We start from the raw sequence: 26,318 nt of genomic DNA on the forward strand, positions 1-26,318 counted from the left end.
AAACAAGAATACCTTGAAGACTCTAACAGGAGCACTCATTCAAGGGTACTACGACTATGCACCTCATGGTACCAAAGCACCTCAAAGGCACTAAAAACAAGATTACAAACATCACAAAACAAACTGGTCAGACTACTGCTTGACCTTACTCCTAAAACCCACCTCACCCCTGCCCACTTTGACAACCTAGGATGGCTTAGAGTAGACGACAGAGTACAGCAACTTGCAATGGGCCTGGTCTACAAGATACACTACACCACTAAGATACCCATGTGCATGTCGAAATACATCCCAAAGGTCAGTGAATACCACGACCACAACACCAGAGGGAGTTCCACAAATCATGTTCAACCCAGATAAAATAATTTAAAAAGTAAAAAAAAAAATATATATATATAACTTTTTTTTAATAAAAGAAAAATCGTCATAACTTAGAAATGAGATTGCATAGGTCTATGAATCGATATCGCGATTCTGTTTCGATTAATTGCCCAGCCCTACAGTGTGTACAGTAAGTTAGCTTGGTGATCATCATTGTGATGTAGGCTAAGCTGGCTAGCTACTGTTAGCATACAAGCTTTTACAAACACTGTAGCCTACTTACTTTTTCATCCACAACTTTTTTTCTGATCCAGATGCATAAGTCCACTTCTTCATGTTGCTCAGTTGCTGGTTTATACTTCGGTCCTAATGTTGGCGCAAAGTTTAATTTAGCCTACTGTGTTGTTATAGCTGTACAGCTTACTAAGCTTGCTCTTTCACACAGTGAAACCAGTCCAGCTGCAGGTCCGTAGGTTAGGTTTAGCTCAGGCCAATCTCAAGTTTCTTTATTAGTTGTCATACAGAAGTACAGAATACTTTTATACAAAATGCTTCTTTCTGTTACATTTTGTATAAAAGTATTCTGTACTTCTGTATGACAACTAATAAAGAAACTTGGGAAACTTGAGATTGGCCCCAGCTAAACCTAACCTACGGACCTGCAGCTGGACCCGTTTTGACTCTGCAATGCAGCAACCTCTGATTGGATTTTCAAGGCTGCCAATCATATTCAACCTCTGTGTATTGGATGTCAAGGGCTGTCAATCATTCAATCCCCCATTCAATGGCAAGAGTTTAACTGCACAGACCGTGCTTAGATGACGTTAATAGCCTATTTTGATTGGCTATTATTTATTTAATCCTAGGTCAACCTGTGCAGCCATCTGCACGAATATACTGCAGTCATTACTGCAGTGCAGGCCTGCTCAGAGCTGTCAATTTTGGCCATTTTTGAAGAAAAAATAAATTCACTGGCATTTTCTTACAGAGAAACATTTCTAATAAAAATAATAATAATTAAAGAAAATATATATATATATGTAAATTAATAATAATTATGAATTATGAGTGAATTTGTGTTTCATGTGTTGTCATAGAGAAACCTCCACTGGACTACACCTCCCTATAGAGACCATTAGGATGAGACATTACTATATGACTAGAGATACAAATTTTATTAATGAATTAAAATTAACTTTCACTGCGACAATACAGAATGTTAACCCTTTCACTGCCACACGACAGGGTTAACCCTTTCACTACCAGACTACAGAAGGTGAACCCTTGCACTACCACACGGTTAACCGTCTCTAGTGTGGTAGTGAAAGGTTAACTTTCTGTAGTGTGGTAGTGAAAAGTTAACCTTCTGTAGTGTGGTAGTGAAAGGTTAACAGTCTGTAGTGTGGTAGTGAAAGGTTAACCTTCTGTAGTGTGGTAGTGAAAGGTTAACCTTCTGTAGTGTGGTAGTGAAAAGTTAACCTTCTGTAGTGTGGTACTGAAAGGTTAACCGTCTGTAGTGTGGTAGTGAAAGCTTAACCTTCTATAGTGTGGTAGTGAAAGGTTAACCAAAGGTTATGACTATAACCTAGTTATATGAGTACTGGCTGAGCGTTTCGCTCTTCGCCATACCGAGATATACCTCTATCTCCAGTACCTACTGTACTTCATTAACGAAAACAATGCACCCTTGCACTTGACCAGGCCCCGCCCCAGTGTCCCCTATAAGACACCGGACATGGTCATACTCGCCCTCCTCGGGAAAAAGTTACCATCATAGAAAACCCAACCAAGGGACCTCAGGGCGCGCTAAGAGCGAGACGCTCAGCCAGTACTCATATAACTAGGTTATAGTCATAACCTTTCGTTATAGAGCGTACTGGCCAATTGCGTCTCGCTCTTCGCCATACCGAGATATGGGGCAGAGCAGACGCGTGGCCCGACAAATGTACCCCCTGAGGACCCGCAAGCCCTACCACCAGGGGGAGGGGAGTCCCGTCCCCCCGCCTTCCTAGTGAAGAGGGGGCGGCAGTCAACTCCACCAAAGTGCGAAAAAGAGGGAACTAGAGACCCCTAAAAACGCACAGCACAGGCGGGACCACGTGTGACACATCACCCCGTGGGTGTGGCACACACCCACACACCCCTGCTAACCCACCGAAGGGCGAGACGCAGGGGAGGTCCCAGACCTTAGAACCGCCTGGGAGACAGAACCCCCAGTCATGTCCATGAGGTAAAACCTAACGAAGGGACCCGGGGATGACCAGGAGGCCGCAGCACAGATGTCCTCTACCGAGGCCCCCCCTAACAAGGCGGCAGAGGCCGCCACCCCACGAGTGGAGTGCGCCCTGACACCCCCAGGGGGGGGCCAGCCCAGCCAACGTGTAGCAAAGGGCAATGCCCTCGCACAACCAATGTGACAGGCACTGTTTGGACAGTGCCTTACCAGCGCGAGAGCCACTGTAACAAACAAAGAGCTGATCGGTAGCCCTGAGGTCCTGAGTCCGGCTGAAGTAAACCCCCAAAGCCCGGAGGGGACACAACAGGTGAAGGCTCGCCTCTAACTCACCAGCGTGAGGAGGCGGATGAAACGCCTGAACCACAATATATCTGGAGCGAAAAGAGCTCCGGATATTTTTTGGCACGAAGACTGGATTAGGCCTCAGAGTCGCACCGCTATTGACACGAATAGACAAGCACTCAGGCCGCACCGAGAGAGCACAAAGCTCACCCACGCGCTTAGCGGAGGTGATGGCCAGCAGGAATGCAGTCTTGAAAGACAGCTGTTCCAAAGACGCCTGCTCAAGAGGCTCAAACGGGGCTTCAGACAACCGGCCGGGGGGGGGGGGGGGGGGGGGTGACCGTAGAGCGAGCTGCACACAGCTAGACGGCAACGTTTTTTTAGGGCGTTCTCATCTAATGTAGCCGATCCCTCGACCGCCAAGGCTGTCGGCCTTGCGGTCACCTGTTGACGTTGTGCCCAGGGTACCTCAGGCGGGGGAAACATGGCCGCTGGTTGAGGGCCTCGCCACAGCCGCTGGCGAGGCCGTGCTCTCACCTCTGGCTACGCTGTGTGAGGCGGTGTGGGGCCTAGGTCAAATACCGCCCGCGCTCCAGCGGAAAGACCAAAGTCCCTCTGCGGAGAGGGGAGCCCTGAGGAGGGAAAAAAACTTCTCACCCCCTCAAAGGGAGACTAATCCAACCAAGATATCTGTAAACAAGCGTTGACAGCATCCTAGCCCTCCCTGCGGTTGTAGCTTGCGGCTAGGTCAAAGCTAATAACGTCAAAACCTCGCGCAATGTTTCAACATCGGCTGGCCTTCAAGGCCCCGCCACCCGACATCATTTTTGACAGAAAAAACAGCAATTCGAACAATGTTACTAATCGCTGCTAATTCTATACCGTAGCGGTATAGGCTTAACAGCCCACCAGCCACCAGCCGGGCCGACTCATCTCATGGCGTCGGCCGGGCGGGGCACTGTTCCAACATGCCAGAGGCAAAGGACTGATGCCACCTGCTTCACAAGCACGGAGCACCAGTGGTGGTTGCAACCAGCAACCTCCACTGTGGTGTGCACCCATGAAGGGGTTAATGAATAAATGAACTAAAACTCCACCAACACACTGCAGAATGGGCTAGCCCATACGCAACGCGTCTATGCCAAATACAGCGCAGTTCGGTTTCCGGGTTCCTCTGATTGGCCACTAAGCCCACGTGACCGCGGCTAGCACGCCCCCCTTATCGCCCGCTGCCGCGCTGTGAAGCGGAAGAGCCAGCGAGGCGACGCGAGGCGGTGGTTTCAGCAGCAGCGGCCGTCTTCTTCCGAGGCGGCTCGTTCTTATTAATCCCTAATGTCATGTATGTTGTGTATGTCATAAATGTCGATATGAATTGAAAATGGGGGACCCTGATGTAAACAAGACGAAAGTCTTTCTCTGGTCTGCATCCCCTTAACAATTTTCATTCATTCATTTCTCCCCCACTACTCCCAAAAGTAACACTAAATAGATAAAGTACAACAACGCCAGACTCAAGAAACTGTGTTCCCATTGGATGTGTTCTCATAAACAATGTTTGTTTACACTGCACACGACACTCGAGGCTGCATGGGTGTAATCTCTCCTCTATCGAAGAGGTTGCGTTCAGGAATCGACGTTGGGATGTCCTACGGATCTTCCTCTCTAAAAGCCCCACGCAAGTTTCAAGTTTCTTTAATAGTTGTCATACAGAAGTACAGAATACTTTTGTACAAAATGCTTCTTACTGTTGCGCTCCAGAGACTGTGCAAGACAAGATAAGTATGAAATAAAAACATAGTAAAATTAGAAGTAAAAAAAGAGGTCACAGTGTTCAGTTTAGACATATGTACAATGTTCGATGCAGAATAGACGTAGTTACCATACAATATACAATACTGTGCAGTGTACTAATATACAATACTATATAGTGCAAGGCAGAAATGGAGAAATGGGACGAGGTGCAATTTAGGTACAATTCACAGTAGGTGTACGAGTTGTAGTGCAAATCCTTTATCAATAAATATAAAGTGTAAGTGTGTTTGTGTGATCTAAAGTGTGGAGAGTGGGTGCTGCAGTGTGTTGTTTGTTTGAGTGAGTGTGTGCGTGTGGGTGTGTGTGCTGTGTGCATTTGATGGTTGTTGCATAGTGATTATTGTTCGTTTAGCGATTATTGTTCGTTTAGCAGCCTGATGGCCTGGGGATAGAAGCTTCTTCTGAGTCTTTCTGTGCTCGCCTTAAGACTCCGGTATCGCTTGCCTGACCGCAGCAGTTCAAAGAGGCAGTTGTTCGGGTGGCTCGAGTCCTTAATAATTCTCTTAGCCTTCCCCTTGCACCGCTTGATGTAAATGTTCTGGAGGGTGGGAAGCCCCCCTCCAATTGTGCGTTCGGCTGAACGTGTCACTCTTTGTAGTCTGCTACGGTCTTGTGCAGTGCTATTCCCAAACCAGGAGGTGATGTTGCCGGTCAGGATGCTCTCTATTGTACATGAGTAGAAGTTCCTAAGGATCTTCTGACTGACTTGGAACTTCCTTAGGCGCCTGAGGAAGTAGAGGCGTTGTCGTGCCTTCTTCACAACACTGTCAATGTGTGTGGTCCATGTCAAGTCCTCGGATATGTGGGCTCCGAGGTACTTGAAACTGTTCACTCTCTCAACCGGTGCCCCGTCGATGCTGAGGGGGCTGTAGTCCTTGACCCCCGACCTCCTGAAGTCCACAATCATCTCTTTTGTTTTGCTGACGTTCAGGGAGAGGCAGTTCTCCTGACACCACTGTGACAGGTTCTCTACCTCTTCCAGGTAGGCCCTTTCGTCGTTGGCAGAGATCAGGCCCACCACTACTGTGTCATCAGCAAATTTGATGATGGTGTTGTTGTTCCGCTGTGCTACGCAGTCATGTGTGTACAGGGAGTAGAGGAGGGGGCTCAGAACACAGCCCTGGGGGGCCCCTATGTTGAGCGTGATGGATGAGGAGGTGCAGTTGCCGGCTCTTACCACCTGGGCTCTGCCCGTCAGGAAGTCCAAGACCCACTGGCACAGGTCATAGTTCAAGCCCAGGTCCCTGAGCTTGGCTATGAGTTTGGAGGGGACTATGGTATTGAATGCTGAGCTGTAGTCGATGAACAGCATTCTCACATAGTTCCCCTGCCTCTTGTCCAGATGTGATGCTGCTGTGTGCAGCACATGGGCTATGGCGTCCTCCGTGGACCTGTTGGGGCGATATGCAAATTGCAGAGGGTCCAGGTTGATTGGGAGGGAGGAACAGATGTAGCCCTTCACTAGCTTCTCAAAGCACTTCATGGCTATGGAGGTGAGGGCTACAGGGCGGTAGTCGTTGAGGCAAGCGGGCGTAGATTTTTTGGGTACAGGGATGATGGTGGACTTCTTCAGACAGGTGGGGATGACAGCCTGTTCCAAGGACAGGTTGAAGATGCAATACAGCATGTCTTGAATGTTCAGGCAGGAATTCACAGCAAGAAAATGTGTTGCTAATCTTTGTTCAGTACAATATGATTGGAAAAATATGTAATGAATAAAGTGATTTATTTTTTTTAACTGTCAAGGGTACCAGCGTATTTTTATCCAGTAGCGCGACTAATATCCATATCAGTTACATCATCCAAGGTATTGTTACTCAATGTTTGTGAGCGTGGTTTGGAGATATTCACAGTAATTGTTAATTCAGTAAAGTAGTCAGATCTACTCTTTATTGAAGGTACTGATATGATATGATTCTACGATTAATACTACAAATGTAATGGTCCTCAATGAGTATAACAATTACACAAAACATTAGCTTTATATCAGCCTTTCTGAAAGAAGAAATGGTTTCTTTATACATAGTCCTATATATATAATTTGAAATAAAAAAATACCATGTTCCTTAGTCCTGTATTATGATCAAACAATTACACAAAAATGCATCCTATATAGACTCATATGACAAAACATTCAGAAATACCCAAATGATGCGAGTTTGTTTTTTTATGACATGCACAACTACAAGCTTTTAAGAACACTGACATAACCGCTGAATATCACTGAAATCCAAGTCAATGTATATCTTAGAAGTTCTTTGTTTCATCGTACAAACAGCCAAAGCTGTCATGTATGTTGTGTATGTCATAAATGTCTATATGAATTGAAAATGGGGGACCCTGATGTAAACAAGACAAACGTCTTTCTCTGGTCTGCATCCCCTTAACAATTGTGTGTATTGCGCCAAAGGGAACACAGTTTCTTGAGTCTGGCGTTGTTGTACTTTATCTATTTAGTGTTACTTTTGGGAGTAGTGGGGGAGAAATGAATGAATGAAAATTGTTAAGGGGATGCAGACCAGAGAAAGACTTTAGTCTTGTTTACATCAGGGTCCCCCATTTTCAATTCATATCGACATTTATGACATACACAACATACATGACATTAGGGATTAATAAGAACGAGCCGCCTCGGAAGAAGACGGCCGCTGCTGCTGAAACCACCTGGCTCTTCTGCATCACAGCGCGGCAGCGGGCGATAAGGGGGGCGTGCTAGCCGCGGTCACGTGGGCTTAGTGGCCAATCAGAGGAACCCGGAAACCGAACTGCGTTGTATTTGGCATAGACACAGCCCATACACACAATGTTAAGGGGATGCAGACCAGAGAAACACCAGTCCCGCACACCATTCATAAATTCACAAAAAGCACACCAGCCCTAGGCCTCAGCCCATTCACCCATGAAAAAGGTAAACAAGCCCCAGTCAAAACTCCCAACAGTAGACACCGATTGACCGTCGGCATGAATGGTTAAGAGGAGGGAAGACCTATTTTAAAAAGACAGCCCTCAGCGGGGAATCAAAAAGAACAGTAACCCAGCATCGTAGCATAGCGTTAGCCGCACGCTCCAGGATAACCGGTAAAACGACAACGTTTACCCAGATATCCTGCCCCTTGCGCCAATACACAACTCGGTTGTCTCACGGGACAACGAGCAGTATCACTAACGCCAGCATTGTTATGCCTAGTGGCGCAGACCCTACCTGGGCGTGACCTAGCCACGACAGCTAGCCGCCGCGCGACGTCCCTCGATCCGCTGTCAGAAGACGAGGAAACCCCAGGACACGCCCGATGCGCTGTCAGAACGTGCCGAAGATTCCAGGGGCTGGCAAATCTCCGGCGAAAACCCAACATTGTTCAATTTCTCTCTGCATTTCATAACCGCTAGTTACATGGAGTGCACTGCAACGTCCATGATGGAAACGAAAAAAAGAGGAGGGTGAGTATGACCATGTCCGGTGTCTTATAGGGGACACTGGGGCGGGGCCTGGTCAAGTGCAAGGGTGCATTGTTTTCGTTAATGAAGTACAGTAGGTACTGGAGATAGAGGTATATCTCGGTATGGCGAAGAGCGATACGCGATTGGCCAGTACGCTCTATAACCTTCTGTAGTGTGGTAGTGAAAGGTTAACCTTCTGTAGTGTGGTAGTGAAAGGGTTAATAGATCACTCCTAGCTTCGTCTGTGGTTCATGCAGCTGTGGTAACAGTACTAAGGGTGGGGGGGGAAATCGATACGTAGTAGTATCGCGATACTTTGCGTGGCGATACTGTATCGATACAGGGACGCCAAGTATCGATATTTAATTATTCATAAAAAAAATAAAAAAAATAAAAAAAAATTATAAGGAAGTTACATTGTTCATTTCAATACATGTAATAGTACAGTAGTCCACACACACACATGTGCATTCAGTTAAGTTGGAATATGACTGTAATACAAACTGTTCAGTTTGTCAGGTACATGCAACCAGTGGCTTCGCGTGGGTAAAATAATAGGGGATGCCAAAAAAAAAAGTTATTAAAGAAAAAAAAAAGTTATTAACACTTTGGCTGCCTAAGGTTAAATTCATGATATACCATAGATTGCCAGCGCTATTTGTCTATGGAGAAAGTCCCCTTCTTTGCAGGGCTATAACTTTTTAAATTCTATTGCTACATTGCCATTATTAGGGCCCATTCAAAGTCCTATATGTATTGTTCATTGTGTAGCAACGTTAAACTTTTTCATTCACATATTCATAGTAAAGTATGGTCTAATGTATAAGTATGTTTTCATCTCTTTCTGCAGCTTTCTCCAGAACGTGATATATAGCCCCAAATGCATTATATGGAGTTTGATGGCAATCAGTGCGATATAAAAAATTCCAACTAGACGTACTTCTAGAAGTTACTACACGTCATCTGATGTTGACCGGATGGGCGAGGGGGCGTTTATAATTCCGTGGGCAGCGTTATACCAATCATCTAATGTGGGTCAAATGTTGATAATAGCAGTTAGTATCGAAGACGGTAACGTTACACGCTGAAACTCACCCCAGTCTCCGCGCGCCGTTGGGCGATCATCGTAGAGTAGAAATCTTATCATTATGGGATATATTTTTACCCGGTCCATCTCCAGCTTGTATAATGGTATATACGTCCAAATCATGTTGTTTATCGAGTTATTGCCAATCGATCACCGTGTAGCGTGACGAGCCAGAGTCCCATGACCTATAGCGAGCGCCCGGAAGTACTACGGACGTCTAGGACAACCTCTATGCAACATCCTGTTTGGCGATTGCGCCGATCGGCCAGCAGATGGCGCTCCTGAACCGCCAGAGAGCTCAGTGGGTCCTGCTGGTGGATCTCAGGCCAGCGGAGGGGACATATGAATCCGATCGCAGATTTTTGAAATATTGATATAAGGACGACGTAACACGTCCTCCGGCAACTTTAGCATGGCCAGCAAAGACGTCTAAAGACGGTTCCCGGCAGTCAAAGTGTTAATATATATATATATATATATATATTTTTTTTTTTTTTTTTTTTATACTTAAGCCAAGCAGTCACCATGTACAGTATGGCTCGGCGGCCACTGCCAGTCAAACCAAGCAGTCACCATGTACAGTATGGCTCGGCGGCCATTGCCAGTCAAACCAAGCAGTCACCATGTACAGTATGGCTCGGCAGCGTTACTACTATGAACAAAACAAAGCCAAGAGAACAGTTTTGAACAGTTATTTTTCCAAATAGTTAGCATACTGTAGCATTTAACCCTAGGACGCACCAATATACTAGTTACTGTACTACTAGCATTGTTGTGAAGGGCCAGATTAAACCGAATATATATATTTATTTATATATATATATTTAATTGTATTTGTATATTCTCTAATATTCCCTGATATCCCTTGTATATTCCTTGTACAATATGCATTGAATATCCATTCTAGCCTACTGAACATCCCATAATAGTCTCCATTCTACTATTGGTCGAGACCTTGGTGCCAGGCTGCCATACCTCCCAGACCCAGTTCAAACGTACCGCTCAACATGTACGAACAAGTCCTAGTTCCGCGTAGGAATCTGGCTACCGCACCACTAATGGGACTATTTGTTCATAGTGCGTATATATACTGCGCTACTAAAGTAGGACTTCCTTTTCAGTCCAGTTTCTTACCCTCCAATAGAGTCACAGACGTAAAGCCTCCCCGCGACGCCACGTGTGGGAGTAAGGCCAAGTTCGCCTACCATCGGTATTGAGACATCGTGTATATTAATATTTGAATAGTCATATTTGGCACTATATCGTCGAGTTGGACGTAGTCTATTAAGCTAATAATAGTCTGTTAATATATAGTGCTTTGTGCGGTGAGAATACTACCGTAGTCAGTACCCCATCGTTTCGGGCAGAGAACTGGCTGCTTATCCAGGGTGGTTGACCCCACGTGAAGCTGCACCCGAGGAGCCCCAGAGCCGACGAGCGAGTGGACCTGTATACCGGATTATTCTACCGACGACAGCCCGCCTTCCCAGGCACGGATTATGCTTTGTATACGTTGATTATTCCATGGATAAAGACCCCCGACACTGCCGTGTGTTGGAACCCCCCCCCCTGGAGAGGACGCAAGGTGAGGAGACGCTCTGCAAGACGAGGTCGCTTCACGTCTCTCCCCCGTGGACCGGAGGACGCCGGCCCACAAAGAGTCCATCTGCTTTCATCTGTGGTCCAAGGATCGCCGGCGCATTGAACGGCACTACAGTGGGTTCACCTGGGATACCCTTGGCCGGATGAGGCAGCCGGATTCTACCCCCCCCCCTTCCTACTCCTGTCGGCTTACAAGCGACCGGATTAACCCCCCCTAGTGTATCCAGCCTATAATCATTAAAGTATCATTGCTGTTATTCCTTAAACTATTCCAGGTCGTATATGTACCACCTGCGCCTTCAGAGATTGGACATTCTCTATTGATATACCGACGAATACTCTTGCCATAAAAGTGCATACTAATTCCCATTCATAAATGTGATTGATTTGATTAAGTGCTTGCTCTACACACCATCGCTGTGTAGAAATAAAGACCTATTTCTAATTCGTACATTTGTGTTGGATCCGTTTCATCTACGTGACAGTGTTCATCATAATATATTTATGCCGAGTACTGGGTGGCCGAATATTAAGTACAAAGGTAGTGGTAGTAAGTATCATATCTAGTAATACAGTCAGGGAATTGTACCCCTCAGTTACAAGCATCATGCAACATGACACTTCACCCCTCCTTCACAGGGATGTGACTAATAAACATGACACTTCACTCCTCTACTGTAAGGACAACTCAGTCATGGCTTTGTCAGTATTCCAATGTACAGTGTACAATGTGTGTCCCTCCCCTACCCAACCCCCCCCCCCCCCCCCCACCTCCAATGTACAAGCTTTTTTTTAGCTTTGGGAATAGACGCTCCGTTAGCATAGCTTAGCTTCATCACTGGAAGTGAGGCAGGACAGTAGCCTTACAGTGCCTTACAGTGTATTGCAAGGTCTGACATTGACCAAACTTGATATGCATGACCTTGGTGGGCTCTAGGTCAACTCCTGAAAAGGGGGTCAATGTCAGACCTTGCAATCAAAAGTTAGGGGGCGCACTGAAATTATGGCAAGGGTTATTAGCCCCCTAACTTTTGATTGCAAAGTCTGACATTGACCCCCTTTTCAGGAGTTGACCTAGAGCCCACCAAGGTCATGCATATCAAGTTTGGTCAATGTCAGACCTTGCAATACACTGTAAGGCACTGTAAGGCTACTGTCCTGCCTCACTTCCAGTGATGAAGCTAAGCTATGCTAACGGAGCGTCTATTCCCAAAGCTAAAATGCACGCACAGAGACAAAAAAGGTATGCATCTTCTTGTCTAACTCCAGGGAAGATGTTAAATAAGCTAATTTCCAAAAAAAAGTGGAGTTCCCCTTTAACAATTGTATGTATTGAGCTGTACTGTACTGTACCCATTCTGCAATCTGTTAATAAACTTTTCAATCAATCAATCAATCAATCAATCAATCAATCACTCAGTTAGCATCCAAGCTAGCCATAACGTTACATTAGTAGCTCTAGCTTAGCATGCAAGCTACTGTAGAAACTGCATCTTACCTGGTCAATAAACTGCTCCTCCTGGACAGATAGATAATATCCACAGTGGTGTGCTGTGCTGCTGGTCCTCAATAAATGTCCCGCTGGCTAAAACTAAGTGTCTAATAAAGTGCTAAATGTTTGATAATAGAATACAGGATTAGTCTGAACGTGCCTGCTGTTAATAACATTTTCAAACAATCAATCCCGCGAGGGGATGACGTCTCCTATGGTTCAGCCGTTGTCACGTGATTCACGTTAGATGCCACTCCAGTAATCCCAGTATGTACCGTACTTTTCGCACTATAAGCCGCACCTGACTATAAGCCGCAGCAGCTAAATTGAACGATGTGTACATATATAAGCCGCACTGGACTATAAGCCGCAGGTGTTTTAATGTTTAATTACCTATGTAATTAGCATTGGGACACAATACTGTCGGACAAATAACAAGAATTAACTCATTTACAAGTTGTATTAAGTTTAGCAAATAAGGGAACAGATAAATAGCATTTCAATGCAGTCAAAAAAGCAATATTTATTTTTACATTTTCGGGTTTGGTCACGTCGAGTCACATATAAGCCGCACCGTTATATAAGCCGCAGGGTCGAAAAATGGGGGAAAAAGCCGCGGTTTATAGTCCGAAAAGTACGGTAGACCCAAAACTAATTATTCTGCTCAAAGCCCTGTTTTAAGGTGTGGGCAGGGCTTTAGTCAGCTCGATTGCTCGAATCGGATTGGCTAGTGTTGGTTTAACATGGGACGCTGGAGAAGGACATCCCGCCTCCCTCCTCTCCAGTCCCCTCTGCTGCAGTAGTCACAGTGTGTTAGAGAGAGTGAGAAGGAGAAGAGGGAGACATTTAAAAAAAAATATATATATAACAGATGATTTTTTTTTTATTATTATTGTAAACTATATATATTTTTTTTTTCATATTTCATATTTGATATTAATTCATATTTTCATTGATAGGGGGGCCTGGCTTCCATGAGGATTCGCCACTGCATGCAACACAGATTACAGTTTACTGTCTGTCTGCTTGAGAAAATACCATGTTCTGCAATAAAAATGATTGAAGTGAGATGAACAGACTGAACTTTATTTTATTAGATAAAACATGTTGACAGTTTTACTTTGCAGTTAAAAAAAATTTGATAAAAAAAATATAAAATATATCGCAATATTCGCAATATTTCGAGTATCTCAAGTATCGCAATAGTATCGTATCGCGAGATCTGTGGCGATTCCCACCCCTAAACAGTACATTTCTCTCCCTGATAAGGCAGGGGATTTTTTATTTTAAAAGCGGCAGTTTGAAAAAAGGAAAATCGCTAGCCAGAATTATCTTAGCGTTGCAGATATCGGGTCATCCAACTTCACCAGCGTCTGTGCATCCTCTGCAACAGCCGGTCAGTTAGGGTTACCAATTTGGCTATTATTCTCGAAAGAACAATTGAGGTCACCCTCATTTTCAATGTCGTCAAGACTCAGCCATTTCAATGCATACATTTTTTACAATATAATAATACTAAATATTAATAACTTATCTATATAGCACTTTTCATACATGGACTGCAGTCCAGAGTGCCCCACAGCAATTACTATCAAATTAACATGGGCATAAAATCAGCATATGTGACCCGGCACGGTCTAGGCCACCATATCTTGCAGGAGAGGATTCTTCAGAAATGTCGTAAACGTTGCGCAATTCAGAAATAGGTAAACAATTAGATATTGCCATTTTTTTGTGCTTTGAAATGTTCTCTATTCGTTTCCTTATTTGCTAAACGTAATACGACTTGTAAATGTGTTAATTATTGTTAGATTGTCCGACAGTATTTATTCTGATGCAGTAGAAAGAACTACATATTTGTGTCGAAGGGGTGTGGTTAAATCGGAGACGGAGGGAGACACACAGAAATTACAGCTCATTTCCATTCTGAGACAACCCACATCCCAGTAGGCTATCATTTGGCTATTATTGTTTTTTTTTACCCTTCCTGAAAAAGGTGAAAGTTGTAACGTTGTGCTCCTCTTCCTCCCAGGGTCCTGCTGGTGTCTCCTCCCTCCATGCCCCAGCTGGGCACCATCCTCCCCAGCAGCCAGTGCGCTCCCTCAGCCTCCCAGCCTCCTCTCCCCCAGCACACAGCCAGAATCATCAGTCACCTGGGGGCCAGCTCCCTGTCTCAGGTATGCAGGGTTTGCACAAGGTGCTTAACTCATTCAGCGCCAATCACGCGAAAACTCTGGTTTTAATCGTTATTTCTTTTATTAGCTATATCCATTCATTTTTCATCCATCCAGCCTGGTGTTATCATTGGGAATGGGTCTGAGCTCGCAAAAGGGCAAATACCGCCGCCTACGCCTTCCAGCCGGTATTGCACTCTATTAGAAATGGTGTCGTTTCTTTTCTGGGCCGATCTGAGCTGTGTGGGCGGGGTTTAAATACTCCGGCAGGACTAGCGTTTACAATGTTACATTTATTAAAAATTTAACTAATTGTCGTAAATTGGTTTTAAGCCATACATATTGGATCTGATTTTCTTTCTATAAAAACAGCATTTAACACATTGGTTGCCAGCCGGATATGACGAATTATCGCTTGGATGCCACCACGTTAATCAATGGGAGGACGAGCACATTTGCGAACGCATAAACTATATCTTAAATTATGGTTATGTGTAGGGATGTCCCGATCCGATCACGTGATCGGGATCGGGGGCCGATCACGTGATTTTCAGAAGATCGGGATCGGGAAAAAAACTTTTTTTCTTTTTTTTTATATAAACATTTTTATTCAACAAACATCACCATGTTCACGTCTTAAACTTATACTGAGGCCTTAGTTTTGGTTTTAAATTGCATATCATCATTCATTTATTTATTGTCACACAGAGCAGAATAATTTTGCCAAAACAAACTCATTTCCTTTGATTTAATTATACATCAAATTATTTATGTCAAGGATGAGGGACATCCACTAGTTGCAGAACTTGCAGTCACCTGATTTTTACAGACGATGGCGCCATTGCTCTCATGAAGCAGCAGGTTGGAGGCCGAGTTTTTAGTTTACTCCGGTTGCAATGCCTCGCTTGAATGAAGTTAACTTTTCACCTGGATAACGTCAACATTCAGGGTGAATGTAATGTGAGAAATTGGGATGGGGGAAAAAATATATATAATATTTTATATAATTAATTTTTTTTTTATCGGACCGGGAAAGATCAATATCGGTAGATACTCAAAATCACATGATTGGGATCGGATCGGGAGCAAAAAAATGTGATCGGGACATCGCTAGTTATGTGTCTAATACACCCGTCGCTTATCAATGACTTGCTTGCAGTCAACATGTACGAAACGGATCGTTTTTTCATCAGTACATTTCCGTTTTATACCGTTTTGAATACGAGTATAGTTTCGGAGAGTTCTAGTAATTTCAGAGAAATTCCGCGAAAATAGCCATTTACTGGAATACACAAAACACGTTGTCATTTTCCCGTTGATTTATGAATCATTTTCAAATAAACGCTAGATTATCGAGAGTATTTGTGTTCTTATGCACGATACAAAAGCGGGCTGAAAAATCATTTATTCGTGCCGCGCTCAGCGCCTAACGCCACACACACACACACGTTGTGAAATCTGTGAAAAACAACTGATTACCGGTAACCCAAAACTGGTAACATAGATTCCTTACCTCATATCAGATGTTCTGCAAAAAGATTAATCGAATTCCTGATCGCCATTCCAAATATTGATCGCGTTTATTGATCCAACGTTATAGTCCAAAACGCATAATCCAAGCTGCCTCCAGCCTCGCCAGTGAATCTGGTAACCCGACACTGCTTGCCAGAGATAGGAAAATCCTGGACCGGAGTATTTCTCTGATTCACTTTTTCACTCAATCCAATTATGTGCATTACCATCCGGGAGACGATAGGGGGCAGTATTTGCCCTTTTCGAGCTCAGAGCCATTCCCAATGATAATGTCAGGCTGGACGGATGAAAAATGTATGGATATCGCTAATAAAAGAAATAACGATTAACGCATGGCGGCCAATAACGAGAAATCTCGTTGTTGGCAACCAATGTGTTAAAAGTTAATTGTATCCCTTTAAAATACCCGTTTAAAATAAAAAATTGTGCTTGGAAAAGTCCTTGAATTTCATTTTGCAATGTCTGTGGGAACCCTGGTTATGTGAATGGGACAAGGGGGGATGAAAATCCTGGAGATTTTAAAATGGAATCAAAATTGAATCCTATTAAATATTGTTTTCCAGGCCTGGAAATGCTTTTGGAAAATTATTAGATGAAACCTTTTGAAAAGTCATGGAAATTCATGGTCATAAGGTTATTGTTTATTTATGCAAATATCAATGACGGGAATTGTGAGGTGGAAATAGCTCAGAGAGGCTGTAAAGAAAAGAAAAAAAGTCTCCAACTTCTAGTCACAGGAAGACTTATATTAATGATATCATAGTTGTAAAGGTTATTCCTTCATTACATTACAGAAATACAGTCATGGACATTTGGAAATATTGTGTCTGTTATTATGCTTGAGATAATTGTAATGAAGAGAATATAAATGATTATTATTTGTTTTTCCATCTTTGATGGTGAATAACACCATGCTAACAAAGTTCAAAAGCAAAAAGATGCTGAGCTCATTCAGCTATGTCTTGAGAACAAGTTTAGTAAAAAGCTAAGCAAATTAACAAAGGGCAGATCATTTGCAGGGTTTTTTGTAGATACAGTACTGAATTTTGCCATCCAGACACAAAATATGATTATAGAATATCAGGCCTATAAATTAGTGATGCCACTTTTAAAAGGCACAGGTGTCCTCTTTTCGATGCCGGTTTAAATCTGGATTTAGTACCACCAGGCGCACAGTAGAGGGCAGCAAAGACTATAGGGCTTAACAGGTTAAAGAGGAACTTCACCAAAAATAAATGCTCATTTATTTAGCACATAATCTCACACACATCCAAAAACTCTAAAACAGGTTTACACACATTCATTTAGTGTGACAGTTATCTCCATAGCTGGATGACTCTTAAAGGGGAACTATTTTACTATTTCTTTCACTATTTGGGCACTTTTACACAATTCCTGTGAGTCTATGGAACACCTCTGTAATATATATATTTTTTTATTCATTGTTTTGTATTTCTAATCAAGTCCTCAAAAACAGCATTTTTCTACCTCAAGATCTCGAGCCGTTTTGAGCCTGGGCAGCAGAACTGTGTGCAGCTCATCTTGTATCTCAACATTAACATGCAGCGGTGTCTTTCTGACATCACAAATCATCACATTTTCAAATGACTCAGTTCAGTGAGGGTGAATATTGTGAGAGGAGAATTGGAAGAATGCGCCAATATGAGAATTTTGAGACATAGATCATATTAATATAAGTTCACATAGCTAGGAAACAATGCTAAACACTCAAAAAGGCCATTTATAAGATAGTTCCCCTTTAAAGGAACACGCCAACATTATGGGAAATGCACTTACCGTCTTCTCTAGAGTCAGACAAGAAGATGGATACCAATTTCCTCTCTGTGTGTTCAGTAGAAAGCTATCCGGCTGCAAGCTTAGCACAAATGAATGGAAGCGGATATGGACCACTAGCCTAGCTTAAAGCTCTGGGAGAGGTGTTTTTGGCCAACAGCTAGCTGGTCTGTGTGCGCTTCCATTAATTTGTGCTATGCTAGGCTAGCTTGCAGTTGAATAGCTTTCTATTGAAATTAGCATCTTAATCTTCTTGTCTCACTCTGGAGAAGAAAGTATGTGCATTTCCCATAATGTTGGCGTGTTCCTTTAAAGTTAGAGTTGGTAAAGATCTGATCTTGTCTTCAGGTACGAGTGGTGTCCTCACAGCCCGGTCTGGGTGCCTCCCCAGGAAGTCAGCCGGCCACCCTGCTCCAAACCTCTCACCAGATCAGGGTGCCTGTCTCAGTTGGCGGCAAGAGCATTTCACAGGTAAACAGAACAGCTAATGTTGAGCATCATAAGAGATGTATTTTGTAAAAAGAGTGCCATGTGTACATTTCAGTGATGATGTATATATTTTCTTTGTATCCTCTGGGACCTGGACAAAATTACACTCATGTAAAACATGACAACTTTATTTAAATTCATGTACGTACATGGTTCACCCCATCAAATCTGAAGGTCTGCACTTTTCATAGTCATTGTTCCACTTGAAATTGTGCTGGATTACCGGAGCCAAAGCAACAACAAAAATTATTTCACTCTCCTAAGGCTTATGGACTGCACTGCATAATCTTCCTCCCTGACTTGTAATGTCTCTGTGAACCCCCTTTCTATAGGCAGTGGTGTCGTTGCCTCTGAGGGGTCCGTCTGTCTGCGGTCCACTTCAGGTACAGGCTGCCAGAGGTCCCACCACCCTGTCTGTGTCTGCCGTCACCATGGCCAAGCCTCACACCGGTTCCCCCGGCAGCCTCGGCACCACTGTGTCGCCTGGCATCCTGCACGGACTCGCTGGCACCAACATCAAACAGGTCAGAGACGTACATTCGTCATTTTGTGCCATTTCTCGTCGGACTCGAGCTCCTGTGTCAGTCATCACTGTTCTTCCTAAATATTAATAGCGCAATGTTATGGCTGATATGCTAGGGTTCTCCACACTGACTTTTTTCTTCACGCACTTCCGGCGGACCGCAAATGACATCACGTCATAAATCAAGCTCTGCAGACTGTCTGACAAAATTATCGTTTTTTTTTGTCAAATGTATTCAAGTATAAGCGTCATAACCATGTCACAACAGCAGTTATAATGTATATTATCATCAATACGTTAGTTTACTAATAGGTTAAAGTGTTATTAGATCGATTTTAGTTTTAGTTTTTTTGTTGTGATCGTGAAAGTCGTAATTGTAGTTTTGAAGAGGACATCCAGAGCTTTCAATGAGTGTTGTATTTTTCAGAAATACACTTCCCAGAGGCCTCTAGGTCAAAAAAAGCAAATGGGGTCTGTATGAATCTTTTTAATATCTCTTATTACTCTGGATAATATACCACAAAACTGAACATTATTGGCATATATTGGAGCGCAGTTAGTTTTTCTCCCCTATTTTGAGCATTTAGCAACAATCAGATTTGAAACTAGGGATGTTTGATATTGGCTTTTTTACCGATATCCGATATACAGGTATTGTCCAACTCTTAATTTCCGATACCGATATCAACCGATACCGATATATGCAGGGTTTCCCCCCCCCAAAAACGGAATAATTTCTGGTAATTAACATTACATATCTCTTGTCGTGAAATTATGCATACATTTGACAATAAATAAAATAAATTTGAAAACCGATACCGATATTTTCCGATATTACATTTTAATGCCAATATTGGCCGATAATATCGGTAGGCCGATAATATCGGACATCCCTATTTGAAACAGTTGCTGGACTACAGTTGCGAATTAGCCAGCTGGCTAAAACTGACACATTTACAGAAATGTTTATCAATGTGTATTGTCCTTTTTAAAAAATAAACTGAAACTGAAACTGAAATCAGTTTAAAAATGGCGGCACTCTGGCAAGAATAAGAAACCTACTGTAGGGATCGCATTTTTTTGCTCCCCATCATGTAATTTTGAGTATCTGCCGATACCGATCTTTCCCGATCCAATCTTTCACATTAGTAACTGATTTGACGCATTTTTGTCAGAAACTGGCGAAGCGAGACAAGCCCCTCTGTTGCCTCAATAGCCCCTTGAGCGTGGTGGCTCACATTACATTCACCCTGAGCCCCTGAGAATGTGCTTCATACGAGAAATATTAAAAGTTTCAATCTGTTTGCACATTATTTAGTATACATTCACAGTGTTCAACTTACGTAATGATTTGCTCCATTTTGTTCTGAAACGCCGACGATAATCCTCACAAAGCGAATGTTGACGTTATCCAGGCGAACGTTAACTTCATTCAAGCGAGGCATTGCAATCAATACAGCTGTTTGGCAAAGCACCAGCCGCCTCCCCCATTCCTTTGCTCGCTCTAGTCACATAACGTGTAGGTATTGGTCGTGTTGAACGCAGCTCTGTTCTTTCCTCCACACGGAACGTCCGCCTTGCAAACATTGCAACTGGCTATTGGACTGGCTTCGGTAAAATTTTTCAAATGCTTCCAAACTTCTGACATTTTGTCTAGCTGCTCCGGGTCATCAGGTGGACATAACCTGCCGGTGTTGCGGGAGCAACGCGTTGTGAGCTTGTAGGTCTGCTATTTTCGGCATACGTCACTGTCATGCGACGGTGTAAATCAAAGGAAATGTTTTGACAAATTCTTCTGCTCTGTGCAACAATAAATAAATGAATGATATGTAATTTAAAACCAAAACTAAGGCCTCAGTATGAGTTTAAGACATGAACATGGTCATGTTTGTTGCATAAAATAAAAATTTATTATATTTTTTTACTCTCGATTTTTTTCCCCCGATCACGATCTTCTGAAAATCATGTGATCTGCCCCGGTCACGTGATCGGATCGGGACATCCCTAGTACATACAGTCGATTTCATTATCTGTTCTTATGCATGCCTGGCAGGCCACGTGAGCGGATCGGCGCGGCCGAGAAATCCGCTCTTCGCTCTTTAAAGCTTGGTCCGCTCCGCTAATCGCTCATGTTGACCCCGCCCCCAAGTCGCTCTCCGCTCGCTCACCACTCACCTTGATCGCTCGGCAGATTTTTTTTTTTGGAGCATGGTGTAAATTTGCTCAAACTACAACAGTCTACACCCCCTGTGCCCCTTAACAATTGTTTGTATTGAGCCGCATTGTAATTGTACCAATTCTGCAATGTTAAATAACGTTGTTTATCCATTCACTAGCTCTATTAAGCGATGATAGCTAGCCGAGCCACAATGCTATGGTCGCTGCCATTAACGTTAGCATGTAAGCTAACGACAACAACAATGGCGTCGATACTTTTTCTAACAGGAGTGAGTGACAAAGCCTGAACAGGATATCACAGGTTCACCCTTCTCATTGGTTGAAAATGGCCTTCATGTTTGTACATCGCCATCTGTTGCTTTGGCATTGTACTACATGTATATTAACATCAGTGTTAAACCACTGTGAGCGGCCTGGAGTGGATTGGAGCGGAGGAGAACTCTCGCTCCGGACGTCGCGCCGACACATTTTAAAACCCACTCCTCGCTCACGTCAAAACCGCCCGCTCCGCTCCCCGCGCCGCTCACGCTCCGATCCGCTCACATGCACTGATGCCTGGTGATAATAAATCCAAATTGAACTCGGGCATTTGAAAGTTAAGATTTGGCACAATCCATAAATGTGCGAATTGGCTATAATAAGGTAATTTATAAGCCTGCTATTCTATATTCTATAATAATAAATAATAAAAAGTGGTCATTTTAGTTTTTGTTTTTGAGGACTGCATACTTATTTTGCAAACCAAAATACTACACTTTATACTTATAGCACATGCATGAGCCTGGTCCCTTTTTCAAAGATGACATTCAGAAGTTTCTGATACAATAAAGAAGATTCACTTTTAGTGCTAATGAAACTTGCGTTGTAGAAAAACTTGTTACTAAAGATTTTCTGTAGTAGCTAGTAGTCCAGAAGTAGTATTTCCAAGAAAATTGCTATGGCTGAAAAGACACCCTGGGTCCATAGTCTTGTGTAGTACATGTCCCAATTTCATAAAAATCCGTTCAGAAATGAGTGATTAGAAGCGGTTTTGGTAAAAGGTGAGAGAGCTCAGAAAACGATTTTCTCATAGACTTCAATGCATTCGACAGAGAATACTCTTCCTGTTTTGGCTCATGACTTTTCACCTAGATCCCTGATTCACTCATTCCATTGGAAAGCCCTACTCATTGGTTACAACCCTGTCCAATAATTTCCAAGATCGCCAAATGATTGACGGAGGTAGAGGCTCGAGAGTCAGGAGTGGTATTTGAAAAAATTTAAAGTCTGCTGTGTCCTTCGGCGCACGCCTCACATATCAGCATGTAACTCGGCAACAGATTTTGTCACCTGAAAGGGCTATCGACAGGCAACAAATAGGGCTTCAATTCGATATATATATTGTATTAAAAAATATGCACACAGAGCCGCTAGAGGTCGCCAAATTGCCTTTTATACACAATACAGTAATAATAATAATAACAACAATAATGACAATTGAAATAACAAAAATAATAAATACAGAACATAAATATCGAATTATATTATCACACACGCCACAAAAGACATTTCCAAATTAACACACCGTCAGGAGCTTGCTGTCTTTTGTTACCATATAAACAACGGAAAATGTCACCAAAGCATGAATGATAAACGTGTCGGTTTCATTTAGTCAAAAGTGTCGAGCACCCTTGCATACATTGGCCTTTAAAGGTTCGCTTTTGTTAAGACGGTGCCCTTTTTGGAACTTTTGCATTTGTTCAAACTTGATTTTTGGGGGGGAAAGTGACGGCCCTACTTTCCCTCTCAAGGTGTCCATCACTGGGCAGCTGGGTCTGAAGACGGCAGGATCAGCCGGAATTCCAATCACGGCCACTAACCTACGTATCCAGGGCAAAGACATCCTCCGCCTGCCGCCGTCCTCCATCACCACGGACTCCAAAGGGCAGACGGTGCTGCGGATCACCCCCGACATGATGGCCACGCTCACCAAGTCCCCCCTCACCACCGTCAAGCTGAGCCCAGACTTCCTGGGCAGCGTCGCCGCAGGGGGAAGCAAGAGCATCTCTGCCACGCTTCACGTGACCACACCCTCATCCCCCTCCACGTCCAACCTAGGTAACCTTTTAACGGAACATGCCACCATTATGGGAAATGTCCTCTCTTGTGTGTTCAGTAAAACTCTTATCTGGCTGCAAGCTAGCCTAGCTTAGCACAAATGAATAGAAGCGTATACGGACCAACTAACTACAGAGTTTTAAGCAAGGCTAGCGGTCCGTATCCGCTTCCATTCAAACATTAGCAGGTTTTTTTCCAACTCTCCTTCCAAATTCATCCCCAAATGAATTTACATCCTCCCTGATCCTGCTTATATCAGCCCTGGGATGACGGGAGGTCCTTAACTCATTCAGAGCCACGCCCCTTTGACCATATTAGGGCTAGCGTCCCAGTAAGGAAGTCAATGGGAGGTCGGGGAAATTTGCGAACGCCTAAACTATATCTTAAATTATGGCTATGGGTCTAAGACACCCCTCGCTTATCAATGACTTGCTTGCAGTCAACATGTACGAAACGGATTGTTTTTTCATTGGTACATTTCCGTTTTATACCGTTTTGAATACGAGTATAGTTTTGGAGATTTTGGAGAATTACAGAGAAATTCCGCGATAATAGCCCTTTACTGGAATACACAAAACACCTTGTAATTTTTCGGCTGATTTATGAATCGTTTTCAAATAAACGCTAGATTATCGATAGTAGGGCTGTCCCCGACTAAGGATTTGGATAGTCTACGATGATTGGCCGAAATGAAATTATTATTATTATTATTTTTAAAGTATAATTTAATTTTTTTTTCTTTTTTTGTATCATTCCATTTGGGCTGTGGGGGGTGCTTAATGTCTGAAGGAGTCAACGGAAGGCTTCTTGTCCTCTGCAAAAGCATGCAATTGGTCCACTGATGGATACATCTTGATATTTGTCTAGTCTAGTGTGTTCATTAGACAGGTGAAATCCTCTTTCAGTGCCTCTGTGCCTGTTTTCTTAGGCAGTTAGCCTCTGGTATGCATGCCATTAGCATTAGCCACGCTTCTAGGCCTCTTTTCTTTTGGAAATAATGATAAAAAATATATACAAAAAAAAAAAAAAATTATTCAACTAAGAGGTTGGCAGTCGACTACGGCTCCTTTCGATCCACTATTCGACTAATAGGGGTCAGTCCTAATCGATAGTATATGTGTACTTATGCACGCTAGAGAAGCGGGCTGAAAAATCGATTATCCATGCCGTGGATACGGCTAACGTTACGCACACACACACAGAGACACACACACGCTGCGATGGCGGAGAAAAAAACATCTGATTACCCCAAGACTGGTAAAATAGAGTCCTTACCTCACATCAGATGTTCTGCAAAAAGATTAATCCAATTTCTGATCACCATTCCAAATATTGATAGCGTTTATTGATCCAACGTTATAGCACCAAAACACATAATCCACGCTGCTCTGAGTGTCCTCAGTCCATCTGTTATAACGATACTTCATGCCCGAGAAGTAAAACCTGGACCGGATTTATTTTTTTGATGCACAGTCCCACCCAATCCAATCCAATGATGTGCAATACCATCCGGGAGACGATAGGGGGCGGTATTTGCCCTTTTCGAGCTCAGACCCATTCCCAATGATAACGTCAGGCTGGATGGATGAAACATTTATGGATATTGCTAATAAAAGAAATAACGATTAAAACCAGTTTTCTCATGTTTTCTCTGGTCTTGGCACTCAACGCATGGCGAGTTAACCCGACTAATCTCGTGGTTGGCACTGAATGGGTTAAGCTTGAGCCCCGGTAAACAAGTGCAACATCAGATGCCTAGAGTTCAAGTTTCTTTATTAGTTGTCATACAGAAGTACAGAATACTTTTATACAAAATGCTTCTTTCTGTTACGCTCCAGAGACTGTGCTAGACAAAAATAGATAAGTATAAAATAAAATAAGTATAGCAAGTATAAAATAGAAGTCACGTACATAGGCACAAGTGTTCAGTATGTACATATGTACAATGTTCAATGCAGAGTAGAAGTAACTGAGTTACGATACAATATACTAATATACAATATACTATATAGTGCAAAGCAGAAATGGGATGAGGTACAATTTAGGTACAATTTACAGTAAGGTGTAATGAGGTATGGGTTGTAGTGCAAATTCTTTACCAATAAATATAAAGTGTGTTTAGGTGTTCTAAAGTGTGTAAGTGGGTAAGTAGAGTTCACTAGATCCATGCTACAAGATATTACTGCCGGAGGATTCTCCCAGATGCACCGAGCGCCACTTCCGGTTTGGCTTGGAGTATAACTCGCCCGAAATCCACCAGGGGGCGGTATTGAGGCGTTGCAATATCAGACAGGGTCCAGCTGCATCCCCGGAGGGAGGCTGGATGAATTATGAATGTCATGACGAAAAAATTAAATATTGATCCCAAAAACGAGTTAACTCATTTCTGGCGCACAACGCATGGCGGGCAATAACGAGTATACTCGTTTTTGGCGCACAATGTGTTAAGCCCTAGCCATATTTTCCGAAAATTCTAAAAATACAATGGGGCAAATAAGTATTGAACACATCAGCATTTTGTCCCGTAAATATATTTCCAAAAATCTAAACATTAAAGTCCATACATAAATAAAGTTATGTGTAATAAAGTGGAATGACATAGGAAAAAAGTATTGAACACATTAACTGAAATTAATTCAATACTTTTTTGTTTGTAATGACAGCTCCAAGGATGCTTTCTGTATGATGTAACTAATCACCCGCAGTATTCAGGTGTGATTTTGGTCCATTCCTCTACTGTCTTTAAATCTTGAAGATTGCGGAGGGGCCTCTTGTAAATCTGGATCTTCAGATGCTTCCACAAATGTTCAATTGGGTTTAAGTCAGGTGATTGACTGGTGATTGACTTGATTTTCTTTCTCTGAAATCAACTGCAAGTTTCCTTTGCTGTATGCTTTGGATTGTTGTCATGCTGGAAGGTCCACCCACGTGTCATCCTCAGCATCCTGGTGGATGGCAGCAGGTTCATCTCAAGAATCTCTCTGTACATGGCTCCATTCATTGTTCCTTCAATGATATGAAGTCTGCCAGTACCAGGAGAGGAGAAGCAGCCCCACACCATGATACTTCCACCTCCAAACTTCACTGTTGGTAGTGTTATTCGGGTAATGTGCACTGCCATTTCTCCTCCAAACATGTTGTGCGACAGCCAGAAAGTAACATTTTGGTCTCATCTGACCAGAGTACATGCTCCCAGTAATTCACTGGCTTGTCCAAATGTTGTTAGGCAAACTTTAAACAAGCTTCAACATGTCTTTTTT

The 26,318-nt window shown here is 43.1% G+C and overlaps 1 protein-coding gene across 4 annotated transcripts in view; it reads left to right on the forward strand.

Moving 5' to 3' along the window:
* Positions 1–26,318, forward strand: part of nfrkb (nuclear factor related to kappaB binding protein) — a 178,235-nt gene that overhangs the window by 124,547 nt on the left and 27,370 nt on the right. For all 4 annotated transcript variants that reach the window (XM_084320314.1, XM_084320316.1, XM_084320315.1 and 1 more), the window contains 4 exons: positions 14,303–14,447; positions 18,120–18,242; positions 18,593–18,784; positions 22,752–23,058. In XM_084320314.1, the coding sequence (XP_084176440.1) occupies positions 14,303–14,447; positions 18,120–18,242; positions 18,593–18,784; positions 22,752–23,058 (767 nt within the window). The remainder of the gene's footprint in view (positions 1–14,302; positions 14,448–18,119; positions 18,243–18,592; positions 18,785–22,751; positions 23,059–26,318) is intronic.

Source organism: Notolepis coatsorum, assembly GCF_963971535.1.
Source record: "Notolepis coatsorum genome assembly, chromosome: 8".
Classification (NCBI taxonomy): Eukaryota; Metazoa; Chordata; class Actinopteri; order Aulopiformes; family Paralepididae; genus Notolepis; species Notolepis coatsorum.